This window comes from Varanus komodoensis, unplaced genomic scaffold (assembly GCF_004798865.1).
Source record: "Varanus komodoensis strain SLA01 unplaced genomic scaffold, ASM479886v1 scaffold20_1, whole genome shotgun sequence".
Classification (NCBI taxonomy): domain Eukaryota; kingdom Metazoa; phylum Chordata; class Lepidosauria; order Squamata; family Varanidae; genus Varanus; species Varanus komodoensis.
The window spans coordinates 4,605,296-4,624,278 of NW_025335587.1; the positions used below are offsets into that span (position 1 = coordinate 4,605,296).

At 39.9% G+C, this 18,983-nt stretch overlaps 1 protein-coding gene across 3 annotated transcripts; it reads right to left on the reverse strand.

Moving 5' to 3' along the window:
* Nucleotides 1-364: 364 nt before the first annotated feature.
* On the reverse strand, nucleotides 365-18,733 carry NDC1 (NDC1 transmembrane nucleoporin). Of its 3 annotated transcripts, none has more exons than XM_044430419.1 (18): nucleotides 18,708-18,733; nucleotides 17,001-17,121; nucleotides 16,205-16,306; nucleotides 15,078-15,252; nucleotides 14,122-14,260; nucleotides 13,222-13,330; nucleotides 11,264-11,315; nucleotides 10,077-10,209; nucleotides 9,541-9,633; nucleotides 8,588-8,669; nucleotides 6,415-6,573; nucleotides 5,291-5,554; nucleotides 5,077-5,195; nucleotides 4,714-4,764; nucleotides 3,922-3,985; nucleotides 3,494-3,594; nucleotides 2,693-2,853; nucleotides 365-635 (listed from the first exon to the last, which is right to left on the reverse strand). In XM_044430419.1, exons 3-18 carry the CDS (start codon nucleotides 16,254-16,256, stop codon nucleotides 572-574), a joined length of 1,818 nt encoding a protein of 605 aa, XP_044286354.1. In that variant the 5' UTR covers nucleotides 16,257-16,306; nucleotides 17,001-17,121; nucleotides 18,708-18,733; the 3' UTR covers nucleotides 365-571. The 3 variants fall into 3 exon arrangements, with proteins under 3 accessions (XP_044286354.1, XP_044286352.1, XP_044286353.1); XM_044430417.1 differs by lacking the exon at nucleotides 18,708-18,733 and adding an exon at nucleotides 17,763-17,919; XM_044430418.1 differs by lacking the exon at nucleotides 18,708-18,733 and adding an exon at nucleotides 17,763-17,920 and having other exon boundaries at nucleotides 549-635; nucleotides 2,688-2,853.
* Nucleotides 18,734-18,983: the final 250 nt, after the last annotated feature.

The following is an 18,983-nucleotide window of genomic DNA, read 5'->3' on the forward strand; positions in this document are numbered from 1 at the left end:
GTATGGAGGAGGAGAGACTCTGAAGATATATAGTTGGAGATATATAGGTACATGAAAGGGTGCCACATGGAAGTGGGTAGAGACCTATTTTCCCCTGGCAGGACATGTTCTAATGGAGCAAAGCTCAGGGAACCAAGGTTCAATTTGGATGCCAGGAAGTATTTCCTGACAGTTAGGACTACGAGGATATGAAATGCGCTTCCATAGGAGGTGGTTGAGGCCCCATCAGTGAGGATGTTCAAGGATAGGCTGTACATGCACGTTAGGCATGTCATGAGCAGAGCTGGCTGGCGCCAGGGGTCAGAAGGAGGCCCCTTCTATGTTTCTAATCCCATAATACAAATCATAACTACTTGCAGAGCAGTCTTTGTTAAAAAAATTTATTATACAAAACATCACAGTAAAGCAGTCCAAGTCTCTCAGGTACTTCTCTTGACAGTTTAGTCACCTCATGACTTGCAAGTAAAGTACACTTTCAACAAACCAGTAGAACAGATCAAAATCATTTTGCTTTTCTTTGATCCACAGCTGCTGAACATGCACTATCGCTCTGCAACACAGCTCAACTTCACTATTCCTTCAACTCCAGGAACTGTTGGAGCCTTTTCTTGTGTTCTGAAGATACCTGCACTGCACTGAAGAACAGAGCACAAAATAAAATGCTGCTGACCACATTCCAAAACACACTAACATACAAGCTGGAAAAGGGTTGTAGTGGCCTTCTAAAAAACCTGAAGCCTAAACAACATAAATATTCCCTATTGAGATCTATTAAGATTTGAGAATTTCCCCCAATTTTCACATGACTTTAGCCCTATGTACATGTAAAGACCATGTAAAGTAGGGATAGTGAACCCCAGGCCTGGGTCCCAAATCTAGTCATAGAATCACGGAAGAGTTGGAATGGGCCACGAAGGCCATTGAGTCCAACCCCCTGCTGTTGCAGGACACTACCTTACACCATCCCACTCAGATGGCTGTCCAGGTTCTTTTTGGATGTCTCCTGTGTGGGAGCGCCCACCACCTCTCTAGGCAGCTGGTTCCACTGTTGTCTTGCTCTGACCATGAGGAAGCTTTTACTGATGTCCAGCCTGAATCTGGGTTGCTGCAACTTGAATTGATTATTCCGTGTCCTACACTCTGGCATCAGTAAAAAGAGATCTTGACCTTCCTCTTTGTGACAGCCTTTGAGGTACTTGTAGAGCGATATCATATCCCCCCTCAGTCTTTTTTTTTCTCAAGGCTAAACATGCCCAACTAGGATCTCCATCCTCTCCTTAACCCCAACCCCTTTCTCTTATCCACTGAATGTTCAGTGGCTTTCTCACACTAGCACATTTCTTCTTCATCCAAAAAGGTTGAAATGACTCTTATGGCTTAGTTACTGGCAGTACATAGTTTAGTTTAAATGTGCTTGTATTTGGGCCCACACCCTCTGCCTTACTGAAACATGTCTCCCTCAAGAAATTCTCCAAAATGGAATTCAGCCTTTGGGGGTTCAAAACGAGTGGCATAAGGTCTTTCAGTCCTTTGTATTCAGTGTATAAAAATAAAAAATGGAATAAGAGGCAGGATGTTTGGGGACTTTTAAATAGAGCTGGTGTGGGGGAATCACATATTTATCTTTTAACATGTGAACAACCCTACAACCCTATTCAATAATTTCTACATTTTTCCTTTCACATAGAGCAAGCAGTGACTACAAACCCAAACAGTTAAATGATGTTCAGAGAATCCTAGCAATCTTCAACATTACTCATTAACCCATTCTTATTTTAAATAGGCTTTTTTGCATGTCCATAGCGATTCGCAGTACAAGAGTTCTTGCTTTAATATTTGCTTGCTTAAATACAAGGTATTGCTCTTTATGTTGCAAGCTAAAAAACCAACATAACAGTTTAAAATGGAACATAAGCCTTGAGGAGCTTAGGAGGAAGTTAGAGAAAAGTCTGTGGTCAGGGCTAGCTGTATTCATTCCCTTTCAAGATGGAAATCATGGTTTTTCCTCCAACCCAGCCAATTCCACAAAATAGGTTACTTTAAGATTCATTTTAGCTGGTATTGGTTAACTTACAAAATGATTTACAAACCAGCAACAGCTCTAATGTGAGGGCAACTGCTTCTTTAACAGCGTCTACCTGCTTATCAGATGAGGAACTCAGATCGAGTTAAAGGTTACCTAGGAGGCCTAAGGCTGGTCATTGCTGAAAAGCTCCAACATGGACAGAAAACTCTATTGTTATGATGAATTCAATATACTTTATGGAGGAATCCTTAATTTATGGAACTTCCAGTCATGCAGTTAGACCCATCATCTGTAGCTACTTGGAAATCCAAGGAAATAGAACTCAACTGCATGGTTCAAGGTTATGACTGGGTAAAATACCTTCATGGAATAAACTTTAAAGTTGGTTCCCCATGGTTCCTAATCTTCTGGTGCACAATCAGAAGCACAGTTACACCAAACTACACAAAGCATTGCATGACATTTGTAAAATTTTGAGCAGAGTATTGTTTACTTTCACAACACAGCTCCACAATTGGACCATGCTTCCTGTTAGGCCTTCTTGTTATTGTGATTAATTGGTGAGAAGATCTACATAAAAACCTGCTATGTACTCTCTGCCATCTATATTGGATCTTAAATATTAAGAAATTAATATTCAACATGTATTTATGTCTCAAACCTCACTTTAAGTGTTCTCCAAAAGTCGTGGTTATCCGATAGATTGCAGTTTTCAGTGAAGCTCGTAAAGCAAACCGAAGAGTTTTGTATGAAGTGTCTGCCAGATTCCCTGAAATCCTGGGAGGTTTGCTGGAAACATGAGGAAGCTTAAAGTGTTTGTCTACCACCTAGGATGGAAAATGATCCAACTATAAAATATGCTAGTAACAAAAGAGGTTTGAATTACAGATAAATCAGCATTTTCATTGAAACATGTAAGAGATGAAACTTCTGTGAAAATCAAGGTTCTAATAAGACAAAACTAGATTATGCCCTTGTGAAAATCATTTTTGCACAATGTATTTTTATTAATATTCTCAGCATTTGCTTAAACAAAGAACTAAATATTTTTGTTTGGAGCTCAAGTCCCTTGGCTTCTCCAATGTAGATCAATTTTGGCAATCCCTAGATAACGGGAATGCTAGTATCTTATGGATAAACTGCATGAACCTTAGAAGCACAGTTAATTTGGGCATTAAGCTATAAAAATACCTGGAGAGGACATCTCATATGAGTCATTTCATCTATGAGTCTCTAGAATGCTGTGTGAAGAATAACTTCATGCATGCGTTAAATGCAGTAGAGTTTGTAATACAGAATTACAGGAATACCAGCACCATCTTTGGACTACTAGATCTTTTTTTCTGTGGTTAACTTTGAGCAGCTTTTGAAAAAAAAAATCACAGAAATCAAAGGCAATTTGTTCTAATCCCTTAAGCAAATTACGAATTCTTATCATTTTTGATGGAAGAAAGTAGGACTCCCCACCTCCTGAAGAGTTAGCAAAGTATTCAATATAGATGGCAACGTTGTTTGGACAACTCCATATCTATCTTCAGTAAATGAGGCTGCTACAAGGTGTGATAAGCCTGCAGAAAAGGATAGTTTTTAGTTTTGGTTCCCACTGTACCCCCACCCAAACCACCTGGAAAGTAGGCTCGGAGGCCAATAACTAAGAAGGAAAACCCTAGATATTTTATGCTATGTCAACATACAGACCTAGATTGTTCTCCATGGCAGAGTTGGATTTACTCATTCAACAGGACATTCATGGGTGCAGTGGGACTTCCTTATTTTCACCTCCCCACCTATGAATCTTACTGTCAAGTCCCCACTTAAATCAAAGAAAGTAGTAGAAATAAGCCAATGAATATCATTCACAGGTGGACCATTACAGATATGAAGAAACTACTTACCTTCCAAAGCCCAAATGTGCATTTGGGTACCAGAAAAGAGAGCCTGGATTGAGGCTTCAGGGTGCTGAGAAAGAGAAAGGGTTTCCAAGTCAGACAACCTGATAAGGAGATGTTTCCAACACTAACATAACTGAGTAATTGAACAAAATTTAATGAGACATCAAGAGCTCTGCATGAAAAGCCAATTCTATAACATTTTCCATCTTTTTTAGGATTAAGTACTGAAAGTATGCAATTCATATTACATGGTTAATCAAATTAATTAAACCAGGTGTTTTGACCTTGGAAGTTGAACCTCTTTCAGCTTAAGGAAAAAAAATCCATTTTTAAGAAGCTCTTACAGGCCACAGTGCAGCAGTGGGTAGGACCAAAGACAAAAGCAATGGGGCCAAAAATACCACCATGTTTTCCCTTAAAACTCTGATCACCTTTGGACTAAGGCTTGGGAAAGGCATTTCACCCTTTTAGACTCTCCGAAGCAACCACACAAAAATCAGGAAACCAACAAACAAAGGAAAGGGGACATGACAATCTGGGTAACTGTCAAGGGGCAGATTTGTTCCCTGAACTAAAGGAATGTAATTATTGATAAACAAAGCAGTGAAAATATCTAGGTCAGCATTTTTAAATTAAACTTCACTCCACACAGCACCTATCTGAATTACCAATGTACCAAGTTCTAGTATAATGGCTGTGACAAACACAGGTACCACCTGCAATATTTTGCGGCACTAACTAGAACTCTCTGATGCCCAGACAACCTCAAGCACTGAGTCATGCATTTATCCTTACCTTACTGAAAAAGTACATAATCAGTACTCGTTTTGATAAGAAACTTTTGATCTGGAAAAAGAAGAAAACTATCAAGAGCCAAAGAACATATGATGCAAAACCAGAAAAGATATTTTTCCAATTCAAAGTTGTAACAAAGCATGTATAAGCTTCATTGATCAACACTCTAAACATAAAATGATTAAACTGCAAATTTAAGATGGGATGTGTAGTACGAACATACTGTCAAACTAAGTATAATGTATATAATGTTTTTAAGCTTGGGGCAGTAACGTAATAAATGTAATGTAATAAATGAAATAAAATAAGAAGACATGCTCTATAGATGAATTGGCCTATTAATTGTTTGATTTCTGGTAATACCTGTTCTTTCTTGCTCTGCAGCCATAGATAGACGAAACCTGGTTGCACTGCTTCACTGGCACTTTTTGCAACAGCAGCCACTGGGCGGGATTCATGAGGAGAGCCTGTCCACTGCAAATCTACAGGAGATATTTTAAAAGTCAAGCACCTGATAGGAAGCCAAGTGAGCTACATATAATTTAAACCAAGGTTAGGATGGAATGACTTCTCCTACCTGAACTTGATGTCCAGAGTTTTGTCCCTCTTCTCATAATATTGGGACTCTGGGTAGATCCTTGCCAAGGTGAATTTAGATCCAACATTCCAGGCTTGCGATGTAGAGGAGGAGGACTGAAAGGTGACCCTAAAATGCTTCCCAGTTCAGATGAAGGTGATGTTTTTAAAGAAAACACAGATGGTTTAACCAGAGAAGGCATCTGGGCTCGAGGAAGGATGTTGGACCTTGGTGTCTGAAATGAGCTCTCGTCCACAGCTTCTCCTAGAAAGAATATGCATTTTTAAAAGACAAACTCAGGAGGGCTTGTACCAACATATACCGTATTTTTTGCTGTATAAGACACACTTTTCCCCCCTCAAAAGTAAGGAGAAATGTCTGTGCATCTTATAGAGCGAATATGTGTTTGCAGTAAGTCTGTCAGATGTGCAGCCCATGGGGAAGTGATGGGGAATGTGCCTGTGATTATGTGCCCATTTGATTCAGAATATTTTTTTTCTTGTTTTTCTCCTCTAAAAACTAGGTGCGTCTTATGGTCAGGCACGTCTTATAGAACGAAAAATACAGTTAAGTGGTATTTCATAGTGATGCAAGTCTTTTGGCAATTTAATCCAGCTGTTATTGGCTTTAAGCTGTTTCCAGATGAGGCTTTTACGGCACTATCACCACCCTACTCATTTAAGGAATTTTAGTGGGGGTCCAAATGCTGACCTCTTCCAGCTTGTAACCTTCCCATGTCTTCTGCCTTTTCTTGCCACAGATATTTTGTTAAGGTTGAAAATATGGAATATCTGCAGTGCCTTCCCATCAGTAGTACACTGAACAGTATGTGGCTATTTGATGAAAGTGCTCATCATGGAAAATCACCAGTATGGGAAGACACTGTTCCCACATGAAGTCTCAAGCAGGTCTTACAAATGTTCATTAGAATATTGTTTTTTATTTAGGCACAGATACTAGATGCCAATGAAATGAGATTACAGTATTGCACTTTTTGCATTGTTTTACAAATGCAGTGTTATTGCCATGCTGTTCCATCATTTTTGGAATGCGATTCCTGCCTCCCCCTTTGACAGTCTGTGGTTTAGATGCTCAAACTGCATTGCAACTAATTTGTGCATTACCTGGAGGGCTGAAGGATTGACTCAGGTCTCCCATGGATGACTGTTTCAGTCTCCCATTTGCAGCTGCAGCCTCTTGGTGAATTATCAGCTTCTGTGTCAGATCACTTAGAAGATTCAAGCACTCCCTGGAAATTGAAGTCCAGTTGTGAGGATGTCCACCTTGAGAGACAAGCAGAATGTATATAAAAATAAACAATGGATCATTTTAGAAACCTTGCTATTTCACAAAGCACAGAATACTGCTTTGTATAAGAGATCTTATTGAGAAATAGTAATTTCTTTTTTACGTAGTCAAGGGAATAGAAAGACTTTTCAACCCTAATTTGCACAATCAGGAAAGCCAGCATGGCATGGTGGTCAGAATAGTGGACTGGGACTTGGAGACTCAGCCCCTAGTTCCCACTTGTCCGCGAAGTGCACTACTTGACTGTGGGCCAGTCACAGACTTGTAGCCAACCCTACTTCATAGACTTGTTGTATGGATCAAATGGAAAAGATGATGTAAGCTGCCTTGGGGTCCTCACAAGATGGAAAAAGGTAGGATATACATGTATCAAATAAATCAGGCTGACATGTAATGGAGCACAGTGTGAAGTACAGCATTCAGCTCCAAACAAACAACATGAACCTTCAATTAGACTACTGTGGTGGCCCAGTGCTTAGGCTAGATGTGCAGCAACCAAGCAAGCAGGAACTAGCCCACAAGCATGACATATGAGAAGTTTAAGTAATATATCTACTTAGGAGAGCCAGTATGGTGTAGTGGTTAAGAGCATGGGACTGGGACTCAGGCAATCTGGGTTCTAGACCCCGCTCAGCCATGGAGCCAACTGGGTCACTTTGGGCTGGGTCACAGACTCTCAGCCCAACCTACCTCACAGGGTTGTTGTTGTGGGGATGGGATGGAGAATGATGTAAACTGCTTTGAGCCCTTTGTAGGAAAAAGGCAGGATATAAATCCATAAATAAATAAATAAATAAATAAATATTTCCAACATATTAAAGAACGTTTGCTTTCGCAATGCATAGATGAATAAGCATTTGATGTGCATGATCTATTTCATACCTCCTCATACCAACCTTTGAACACAACAGTGGTGGTTTTCTCTTTGGTCATAAAGTATCCCCTGCAAAAATATAACCCTACACTATTCTACATTAGCATTTGTTAAACACAAAAAACTACCAAAAGCAAACATAACTGCTCTCAGATAAGCTCTTCAACTCTTCATAGGACTAAGCCACACCCAATGACAACTCCAAGTATGGACTGTTGTTGAATCATGGGTTGTTGTTACTTGCAAACCTGGCACTATGGTTTTTTCTATTGTTTGTTAACAATGAACAACATCTGGTGCCTTTATCCAAGTACCACCTTCCCAGGGAGGTTTGGTGAAAGGAGTAGGGTCTTTTCAGTGGTGACCCCAAATTAAGCAACAGCCTCCCCACTGAAGCCAACCCTACTCCTACTATCCTTAAAGACTGCCCTCTATGCCATGCAATTTAACAACTCTAAATAATACATTGTAGCAATATGTTGCATGTTCACAGATCTTCTTTCAATTTAAATAATTTAAGTCATTAAATTTATATTTTAAATGTTGTATTTTATTATTTTATTTTGAGTTGTTATAGTTTCAGCCAGAGTTTCAGCTATTGCTATGGAAAGAAAAACAATAAACGGCACTACCACTACCCATGGCTTGCTGTTAGGTTGTGAATGCTGGGCTGTTAATGGTTAAGAACCTAAAGTTAACCCTTAGGGAAGGGTTTAAACATAATGAGAACCCATGATTCAACAAGAATCCATACTTAATCTGTACTTTGGGTTGTCTCTATGTGTGAACCAAGTTCCAGCATACTTCCTGTTATCTCCCTGTTTCCAAATAAAAGACAAATCAGTGGGTGCTACATCAAGTCAAGCCAGAGCTTTCCCTAGAGCAAAAATGCAAACCTGATGCTGTGATACTTTGGGTACATCATGAGAAAGCAAGACTCCGTAGAGAAGACAATCATGCTAGTCGAAAGCAGAAGAATATTAGAAAGACTAAATATGAAATTGATTGACTGCATAAAGGTCATTGCAGCCTTGCATTTACAAGAGCTGAGCAGGGCTGTCATGGATAGGACATTTTGAAGGGCTTTAATTCATAAGGTTACCATTTCCAAATACCTGGTTGGCTGAGGCTGAAGACCTCTTGACGTCGCACAAAAGAATACTGGGAAAGAAACATCAGGTCCTGTAAAGCCAAGAACTGCAAAAAGAAATTTTTAGAATATTAACAAGTTCCAAGTTGGCCATGCTTATAGTCTGCATTTTAAAGTTGCTAGACAAGAGAACTTGGCTCTTTTTGAAATTTCAGGGTACTTAACATCACTAAGATTTTTTCAAAGTAAATTTTAATTTCTAGTTCTCTTTTTTCAGTTCTCTACTTGAGAACCACACTTTCTAGACTTGAGTTTTCTGTTGTGAAAACCACAGTTCTGACTAGTAGCTTTGAAGGCAAGCTACATAGTCTCTGTACTTGCCCATGTAAGGGCATTGTAAATCTTTCATTTTCAGAGTTACTCAGCCTCAGTTTGTTGAAAGAATACCTAACTCCACTACAGTGTTATTTTAGGTGTTGTTATTTTAGGTGTTCAAGCAAATGTACAAGGTATCATTTTAAATACATCTAGATAAATGTTAATATATTTTATGATAGTGAAGCTTTTGGCAGCACCAGGTTGGGTTCCTTTAAAAAGAGGTGGAGAAGAGTAAGATTCCCGGTTGCTATTTGACAAGTTGCTTTGATAAGAAATTAAATAGAAAAGTCATCAAGAAGAATGAGAAAACAGGACCAGAAGGAAGACTGTGGGAGGGTAACGAAAACTAGGAGAAAGGACAACAGGAGGCAAACACATGGCAAAGCACAACAGAGACGAGGAAAGGTGTTTCATTGCTGATGTGAAACACCAGCCAAATACTTGGCTACAAGCCATTAGCATGAATTGTATTGCCATATTATTGTTTTAATCTGTAAGGTCTTAATATCACCACAGCTTTTCTAGTATTGTTTCTAGTATGACAAAAATGATGCAAAAGTCCCGTTGACTGACATCCTTTACATCCAATTGAACCCATACCTTTAAAAGAGGTGGAGGGTTGCTGCTTAGGATTTTGGGCAAACACTGGTCAACTTCTTCTGCAAAAGTTGGTTGGACAGGAAAGTGATGAGCCTGAAAATGGAGAACATGTCGTAGCTGCAGCAAGCAGGCAAACCACCTCTCTTCAATGCTACTAGATGGATCCCTGCATGGCTCTTCTGTTCTTACTAAAAGTATAATCAGGTTAGCTTCATTTGCAATCCCAACAGACCAGCAAGAAACTCAGAAAGTAAAGGAAGGGAATGTAGAAACCACCATCTAAAGACAAACAAACTCTTAGTGCAACCATGTCTGCTGTACCCTAATATAGTAGTATAAGGTCCTTCCCCAAATTTTTTCTAAATAAAGACGTTGTCAGCAGAAAAAGAGCAGTTTTATGGTGTCAGGCAGCCTTCTCCAACCTGATGCCCTCCAGATGTGGTGGACTAGAACTCCGGGGATGATGGTAATTGTAGTATGACTCATCTTGAGTGCACCAAGCTGAGAAAAGCTGGCACAAAGCCTATGATACAAACCTCAGTAGAAAAAATTCTGAAGAGTAGCCATGCAATGTACCAAGTCATCAGAAGAAACAGACCACATAACCAGCTGTGGTACAAAAGAGACAAATCCAAGAGGCCAGCCACTGTGTCTAGAAGAGGGAGTGTACTAGAAGACAAAGAAATGAGAAAAACAACAATCAAAGGCAAGTGTTTTCTGCTGCATATTGCTTGATACACATTTATTTTTGCCTGGCATGAACAGTATAAACAATAACTGTATTGATCCATATCAAAAGGATTGCTGTTATTCCTTGCCCCATGAAGGGAATACATTAGTAGCATATACTAGATAAGTGAGAAGAGTTTTAATAGGACTGGTTTTAAAGCTTTTATAGTGTGTTTGACAACACAATGTGGTAACTCAGAAGAAGCAGGACCACACCATGGTCTGGGTTGTTCCTTCCTGAACAACTCATAATCCTGAACTCTCATGTCATACTATACAAATGAGGGATGGCACATCTCTCAGTTCTTTTTTGCATAGCAGGAGAGTTGTTGAGAGCCAGCTCCTTCACAACCAGCAGTCCTAATGTCCAAACCGCCGTGCAGGCCTGAGGAGTTTGATCTTGCTCCTTCCAATTACCTAAGGGAACTATCACCTCCCAAGCAGCTACAAGTTATTCTACCTTTCAATCTCACAAATAGGAAGAACTTCAGATGGAATGTTTTAATGTTTGGCCTACTCTTCCTTTACTCTTCCTATTCCATGGGGTTATTATTCTTGCATGGATACTAGATCACCAGCAGTCTGGTTTTTGGGATTGCAATTGTGACTTTGACTTGGCCATCAGTAAGGGGATGATCACCATTAGGCCTAGGCTGTAGTAGAACGAGTTTTTTTCATAACATTTTGTCAGAAGGTACTTGATAACAAGTCCAGAAATTTCAGTGAAAGGGCAAGGTGCAACATTTTACACTGTTTAAAATATGTCCTTAGATAATTAATGATGTGGTATACCAACACTATCATCCTCACTACCTGTCTATTGCACCTTGAGGCTCAATGAAAATTGTTGGTTTTAATGTGTCAGCAGCTCATTTCTTTAGTCCAGCATACCTGAGAGCTCACTGCTATAGCTGGGTTCCATCCCAACCTCTAAGATTTACTGGAAATGCCTCCTATACCCAAACATATCTTACTGATGGAATAATGTACTAACCTATCAATGTCAAGGTTCATTGTAGTAACTATCCATGCCCTTGGAATATAACCTAAGATGCAACAAACAGAAAAATGAAGCTGTAAGAACACAAGATTCCGTATCACAAGAATATACTTAATAATATACTTTCTCTAAGAAGTTTGATAAGTTTGTTTTTTAAAAGAAAAAAAAATGCAGCAGTTTTAAATGTGATGCTTGTGCCAGCTAGCAAAAAGGTTAAGTAGTCAGAGGCCATCACATCCCACAAAATGACAGAGTAGGATTGTACACACATTAAAACATAGGTATGGGATGCCTCTACCAAGTGCATGTGTCATGTGAAATAGTATATATGTGTTCATTTGCAGATGTAGTGTGAGCTGTATCGCTATTCTTAGCAGCTTAGAGAGTCCTGTTGGACTACTAAGCAACATACAAATTTGAAAATACATCCCACCATGTATTCTTGTCTCCTTTAAAAATGGTTTTACTGTCACATGTAATTCTGTACATGTAATCAGCCTGCATAGTTTTGTTCATTGATTTTTTCAGTTTCACAGAGCCTTTCCCTATTAAAAAGTCCCTTCTCCATTTATTCAATGGTCATCCTCTTGCAATCAATTGACACTTCCCAGATATCTTCCACATCATATGCTCTACTCTCCTATCCTACATTACAAGGTGCCCATAAAGCTCCTTGTAGTTATATACCTATATGGACACAAATCCCAATACCGTAGAGTTACCCTCTTTCCTTCTATGCAGCCACTTATTCTGCAAACTTAATGTGACTCTCTCATGTCCAATCACGTTCTTCTCTTCCAAGCCAAGTGCTGGCAAGTGATGTGCTGTTTGCAATCCCACACCTCACTCTGAAGTATTCAGTGGCTACGTTTAAAAAAAAAAAGACTATACATACACTCACTCACTCTCAAACAAAAAAACCTATAGTTGTTTTCAATGTTATAAGCATCCAAAAGTGCCAGCGTCTTTAAAAAAATTCTACTTTTTGCACAAATGTTCAGTAATAGATGAAACCTTAAAATTATTCAGGTTTTTGGAAGCCTTCTTTAGATCAGGAGTCTATGCAGCACTATTTCTTAGTGTTCCATAAGAAACAAATCATTCCCCTTTTCATTTCTCTTCTCTCTCAACATGGATTGATACTGACATGACAATTGGTTTACCGTGACAGCAAAGACTACATATATATGCATGGGTGATGTTATCCTACCCCCTTTGCAGTAGTAGTTTGCAGCTGTAGATATTTGGGGAGAGGGGAAGGAAACTTTTTTGCTGGAGCAGCAGAGATGAGGGATTTCCTATGGGAAGATCTCCTGGAGTTGCTATAGGAAGTCATGGGAAAGCAATGCATGGGGGAAGAGAGGCAGCAGGTCCTAAAAGCTTAGGAACAGAGACAGTTGCCTTATACTGTCAGATCCTTGATCCATCTAGCCTGGTATTGTCAGCACTGACTGGCAGTAGCTCTCTGGGATTTCAGGCAGGAGTTTTCTCAGCCCTACCTAGAGACACCAAGGGTTAAACCTGAGACCTTACACATGCCAAACATGGGTTCAACCATTTGACTTACTTGGCATCATGAACCAGTTGCTACAACCAAATGCATCCCACAAGGAAGGATGCTGTGATGTGCCCCACTAGCCTACTCTTCCTTTCTGTCATGGAGTCATGATAAAGGGATTCATCATTGGGCTGAATGCTACTGAAGCTAGTTGCCCCACATGGCAGAACTTCACCAGACCCAACTGACTTATTGTGTCCCTCTAGCCCAGCATTTTTTTTATACTAGCCATCCAGCTGCCTCTGGAAAAATCGCAAGTAGGGACATGGTTCTGCTACACCATACCGTCACCAAACCCAGCACCTAGTATTTGGAGTTATACTGCTTTAGAATCAACCCCAAGTGCCTCATTTGTATTGTTTACAGAATTGGGAGGGGAAGGAATAAATCTTACCAAAGAAGTAGTAGACTGCACAGAAGTTCCTAACTGTATAAAGTGACTCCACACAGCTATGCTTTGCCAGCAGTGGAAGAGATCTTCTGAAGCGTAGATACTTGTATTGCTGAAAAATGTACATGCATTTGAGAAGGGAAGTTTCAAAAACTTATTCACATAATGTGTTTGATTTGAAACAGTTGTTATATTTTAAAGCAGACCTGCCACCTAAGTCTCCTCTTTTGAGTCTAAGAAAGCATGTGACGACACATCTTTTTAGTTTAGTTTTTTGTATTATGCAGTTCCTTGAATAATAGTGCCTGTGAGTTTGCAGGACTGACAGCTCACAAGATGGGCCCTTTGCTGTTTGACAAATAACACTGAGGGGAGACTGCCTGACCAGCTCCCTCAGCTTCTCTGCCGTGCTTCAGGGCATGAGCCCTGTTTGTGCAGGGGAGACTGCCTGATAGACAAACTCAGCTCATGAGTGCAGTTGCAAAGCGAGGAGCCCCATTCCTCCCGGCAGGACTTTCTGGGAAAACCACCTGGCAGAGGAGAGTTACTCTGCTGAGCCTGATCACTTTTGAGGCACAGCCATGTAAAAAACTGTGCATCATGGAAACTGCAGGTACTGCTTGTCACGTCACATGGGCCCACTCAGATGTGGTATGGGAGATGTGGTGCACAAACAGCTTTAGGAGGTGACAGTAAAGTCCCCTTCTATAAGCTTCCTTCCTTTCATTTGTGGTTCTCAGGACCCAACCCACTATGTTGCTGCCACATCTTATGGAACATCCCTCCTGAACTCAATGAGCATCATGAACTTTCCCACAAAGCTATCATAGGTAGTCAAGAATGTGCAGAAGAAAAAGAATAACACACCTGGCTCAATATTGCCACTGTTTCTTATGCACTTACTTGTATGATTGGGAATGGAAGGTAGTTCAAATTGTTGATAAGATACCGGAGGCTATAGCTGTAACCCATGAAAGCTCCAAGAAGCAAGAGAAAGAGGTGATACTCATTCAGGCACTTGTGAGGATCAGCTTCAGCTGCACTATGCAAAACAGGAATTTTAATTTTAGTATCATGAGCAAATATGCACAGCAACTTCCTACTAAGTTCTAGTAGAAATGTCTTTTAAAAGAGGGGAAAGCCATTCTTGCCCAAATGGTTACACATTTTAACTAGAAATGAAAATTTGATCCCTTTTAACAATGAGCACACTTAGTTTTTATTACAGAAACTAGCAGCTTAGTTATACAACAGTTTTGACCAAACCTTTATTCTGGAACAACAGAAGCAGCTTCTTCCACCTAAGCTTTATCTTTCAGTATTGATATAATAATCATACAACACAACTGGAGGATAAAGGAAAGTATGTTTATTGCTAAAGGAAGAGAACTCCTGTACCTCAAATAAGAACATTCTCAGCTAGCAGGACAGGACAGCACTTCTTAAAGTTTTATAGGAGTGTTTACACAGTACCTTCTCTCCTAGAACAGAGGTGTCTTGAGCACTGTCTCATAGATCTTTGTGAATGTCAACAAGGTCACAGTGAGTATGAAAACAGTATCTCCCCCACTAATCATGATATACATCTTTAAAAGTGCGGAAAAGGCATATTGTTCACCAATTAGGTGCAAGCCCAGATTAAAGGCTTTTATCAATAGCAACCAAAAATGTTGTACATACAAAACGTTCTAATTTCCAAAGTAAAAAAAAAAGATTTGTACAAGTCCTTTATCAGTTGTCTACTTTCTGCACTTGCAGCATGTGAAAAAAAATCACCTATTATGAAGCATTTGTCAGCATTTTTACATTCATTTTCACAAGACATTCTGTCGTAAGAACTCTATTATCAGCCAAGTCACCTTTCTGTAGCTGTGCAGGGTACAGATAAAAGTAAGAACTTCCCCTTTGTCATAACTGCAGCACACCAGGCCACCAACATTCCCATTACTGCATGAACCACTGAATGGATTACTTGCTGTGGATGGATAATCTTGCTTATCAGTGCCAATCGAGAACATGGAATAGAAGGCACAACTGCAAAGTGCAAAAAAGAACATTTATCACCTATCCTCAAGCAAGTCATGTAAATGCTCTACATTTGTTATCACATCTCAAGAAACCGCATTCCAACAATCACTGCTCTACATTTAAGTCTTTGGAGTTCAAGTTATGATGGGGTACTCTTTCAACGATCCTGACTATATCAGCAGCAGAGGAGGTCCACATCTGATACTGTCAGAGAAGTCCTTCAAGATTTAAGGGATGCAGAACCTGGTCCTTCATGGTTTCCCAGATGGCCACCACCTTTCTCCTGATCAACAATCATTAAGCAATTTTCCAGTTTTTGCATGTTTTCCCCATGTTAAAATGCCTTTCCTAAGGCTTAGGTATCGGCAGTATGAGCGTTAAGTTAAACTATGCCTGAATATTTGCTCTTAAGCACCATCCTTTTGGCATTTGGCCCCATCAACCACTGAGATACCCCACCCAACTTTTCAAATTGAACTTGGATTGAATATATTCTGCATACTTGATTTCTGAGTTACTGTTTATCGATAAAGATTTTAAAAACACCACAGAAAAGTTGAATGTCTACTTAACATAGTGAACTCAAACATACCTTAAAGTCTTAAATTATGAACACAATTGAACACAAAGCAGTAATGTCTACAGCTTATTTTGATTCTTTTTATTAGATTCATATCCTTAATTTTTTTCTTTTTTTAAAAGAATGCAAAGCAGTTACATCATTCTCCTCTTCCTCCTCTCACTCTTATCCCCACAACAACAACCTTGTGAAGTAGGTTGGGCTGAGAGTCTGCATCTGGCCAAAAGTCATCCAGTTTGTTCCACAGCTGAGTGGGGTCTAGAACCCAGATTGCTTGAGTCCCAGTCCCACACTCTTTACCACTGCACCATACTGGCTCTTAATAAAAAACAATAATTGTATTATTCCATACAGCTCTTGATTATTATTGATACCCACCTGCATGAAACTCAACATTGAATATATTTATTACCAGTATCACCACAGACATCAGTAGTATGCAAAAGATAACATAGGAGGTATACAAATCATTGAATGAACCTAAAAGAGAAAATGTGAATTACTTTTCAGGAAGAACTATATTTCAGATGCACTAGTATAACCATTTAGTGTCTATAGAGCTGAGTTGCAATCCAGAAAGTCTCTGGTATAACTCACACTTCAGTCATGAACCCATCAGCAGCATTTGCATGTCACACTAAAATGCACAGCCAGAAGAACTCTGGCAGCATTTAACTTTGCTTTCCCAAGTCTCAGCTTGTCTATCATCCAACTCAAAAAATCTAGTAAGCTTGAAAAGCCAGTTTCACAACCCATGGCCTGAAACTGGATTGTTTTGAAACTGACCAGAATTTATGATAAACCATGAATCCTAATCTGGTTGACACAACATGTCAAGAGCCAGGGAAAACAAAACTAAATGCTGCCAAAATTCTGCTGGTTCAGCAGTAGCACTCATCATGCTCAGGCTCATTCCAGCTTACACAAACCACATTAACTTACTATGCTTACTATGTAGCTTACGACGACAATGCAAAGGTGGCCATTTAGTGGTTTCAGTAAAGCTGCTCTTTCTCAACCTCATCCTTCCATATACAATGTGAGAATACTTCACAGATCAGTTGCAAGGTTTACCATGATAATGTATGTAAAATACTTGCACAACTGACACATAAATCGTCAACAGCAGTATTATTCTACAGCACTTATGTCTCCTACTATGCAGCATACATACTTGTGATCCACTGTACAGGGTGGAAAAAGTCAATACTACTAATGCTGATGAAGATGGCAACACAGAGAGGAAGCAACAGCACAGACCAAGCAATACTTGCAGCAGCTCTCCATCCTAAGATCTAGAAACAAAACAAAGTGTATTAAAGCATTGGTCTCCATAAATGAGGGTGTAGATAAATCACCAGTTTAACTAATTACTCAGGATCCTAGAAATGCAATTCTGTCTGTGAGAAGGAAAAATTTAAGAAATTTTGGTCAGTGACTTTTAATAATCAGAAATGCTGATATGCTGCAGAAGTTTCAAAACTTCAATTTATCATTAAAAGGGACAGCATTTTCTTTAAAAGCAGAAGGCTCCTAGATGAGAACACCTGACAACCCTGTACTAGAGATCTCGTGATAGCAGATGTAGTGAACGAGTATCTCATGAAAAACTGCCCCAATGTAACATACTTGCCTATAACTCTCTTCTGTACCCGCCAAAAGGGCGGATTAAAATTTAACAGAAAGAGGGCAGATTTCGGTACTCTTAACTTCTCTGCCAGAAAATTGCGAAGGAGATAAATGGGATCAAACCACAGCAAAAACGAGAGTACATCTAGAAGTGAGGAATGTAAACAGTCGGTTACATAAATTGGCAATACTCCCATTACATCCCTAATCCCCAAACCGACGCTCGTGTGCAGATGCTTAACTGGTGCGTATCCTTGTTCAGACTACACACGTTTAACATATCCCGCGAGCGCCGAATCAAACGTACATTTAGCCGTTCCCGCGTTGAATGAAACATCGCACGTTCTCCCATGCTGCAGGCGGGATGAGACCCGGACTAGTTCCCGGATGCTATCCCAGCAAGCCCTGCCCCGTTGCCAATAGTAGGTAATAGCTTCTGTGACGTTTCTTAAATGCGCCTATTGCTACCGCTGGCGTTTCCAAGGTTCTTTTGAGAAATGGAGGTTTACTTTCTGTGGAAGAGTTCCGGGAAAAAGTGAAAAGGAAACTGCCCTAACCCTAACCCTAACCCCCCCCCCCGGCTTTTTTTTGTGGGGAACGAAATGCTATTTCTGCCCTGCTTTTCATGAGATGCCTAATAGCTCTCTCGGGTTAATCCACTAATCAATCACTTTGTGACAGAAAAGCGGTGCGTTGGAACAGTGAAAAAAGGCAAATAACCCAGACATGTTCTGTTTGCGTCACTAAGCTTACAACAACCTTTCCACTTTTCAGGGTATGACATAGCTTTTAGACATCAGACAGAACACAATATAGTGAACTATTTTTAGGGCACGGTGTAAGAATAGATATGATAAATCCGTTGGACTACGCTACCTTCTTGCACAAAAATCATTAGTAGATCATAGTAAAAGCGCCGAATGTATTAGCATAATTCACCAGTGATACGTACATCTAGTACATTCTTACTAATCTTGGATTTGTCTTTGATGAAACGTATTTGGGGATCCCCATCATCAGTGCTAGAAGATTCAGTACTAGCTTCTCATTTCAAAATAAAGATAGCATAAATAAGTAATCCGAACAAAGAATAGGGGGTACTTTTGACCAACAAAACATACAAGCAGAATTTAAGATTTCCATAAAAATGGTACTTGTGCCCTCGTTGAATGGAAAATTCCAACCACTAACCAACCCATTTGAGTTTTATCTCTTGTTTGTTTTGCCTATACAATATTGTATTTGTTCTTACAACAGTCTCGTGAAGTCAGTCAATCTTCCCATTTCACAAATAGGAATGGAACAGCCTTCCCCAACTTGGCGCCCTCGCATTTCCCCACCCCATTCCCAGGGCAGCATGGTATTTATGTACAACTCCCATCGGACCGTTCAAGCTTGGTGCAAGGAATGATGGAGGGCGGAGTGCAATAGTTCTGGAGGGCGACAGGTTGGGGACGTCTATAGGAAAATGACTATGTTGGAAAAACTGACTCGCCCAAGAGGGCATGGAAGTCTTTCCACGTTCACC

Excerpts from the sequence above, each read along its gene's own strand:
- NDC1 (XM_044430417.1), bottom strand. The coding sequence starts at position 17,807 with ATGGGAGAACGTGCGATGTTTCATTCAACGCGGGAACGGCTAAAT. Across the intron at positions 9,634-10,076 it reads TCAGAATTTTTTCTACTGAG|GCTCATCACTTTCCTGTCCA; the intron begins GTTTGTATCATA and ends CTCCATTTTCAG. Across the intron at positions 5,555-6,414 it reads TCAATCCTTCAGCCCTCCAG|GAGAAGCTGTGGACGAGAGC; the intron begins GTAATGCACAAA and ends TATTCTTTCTAG.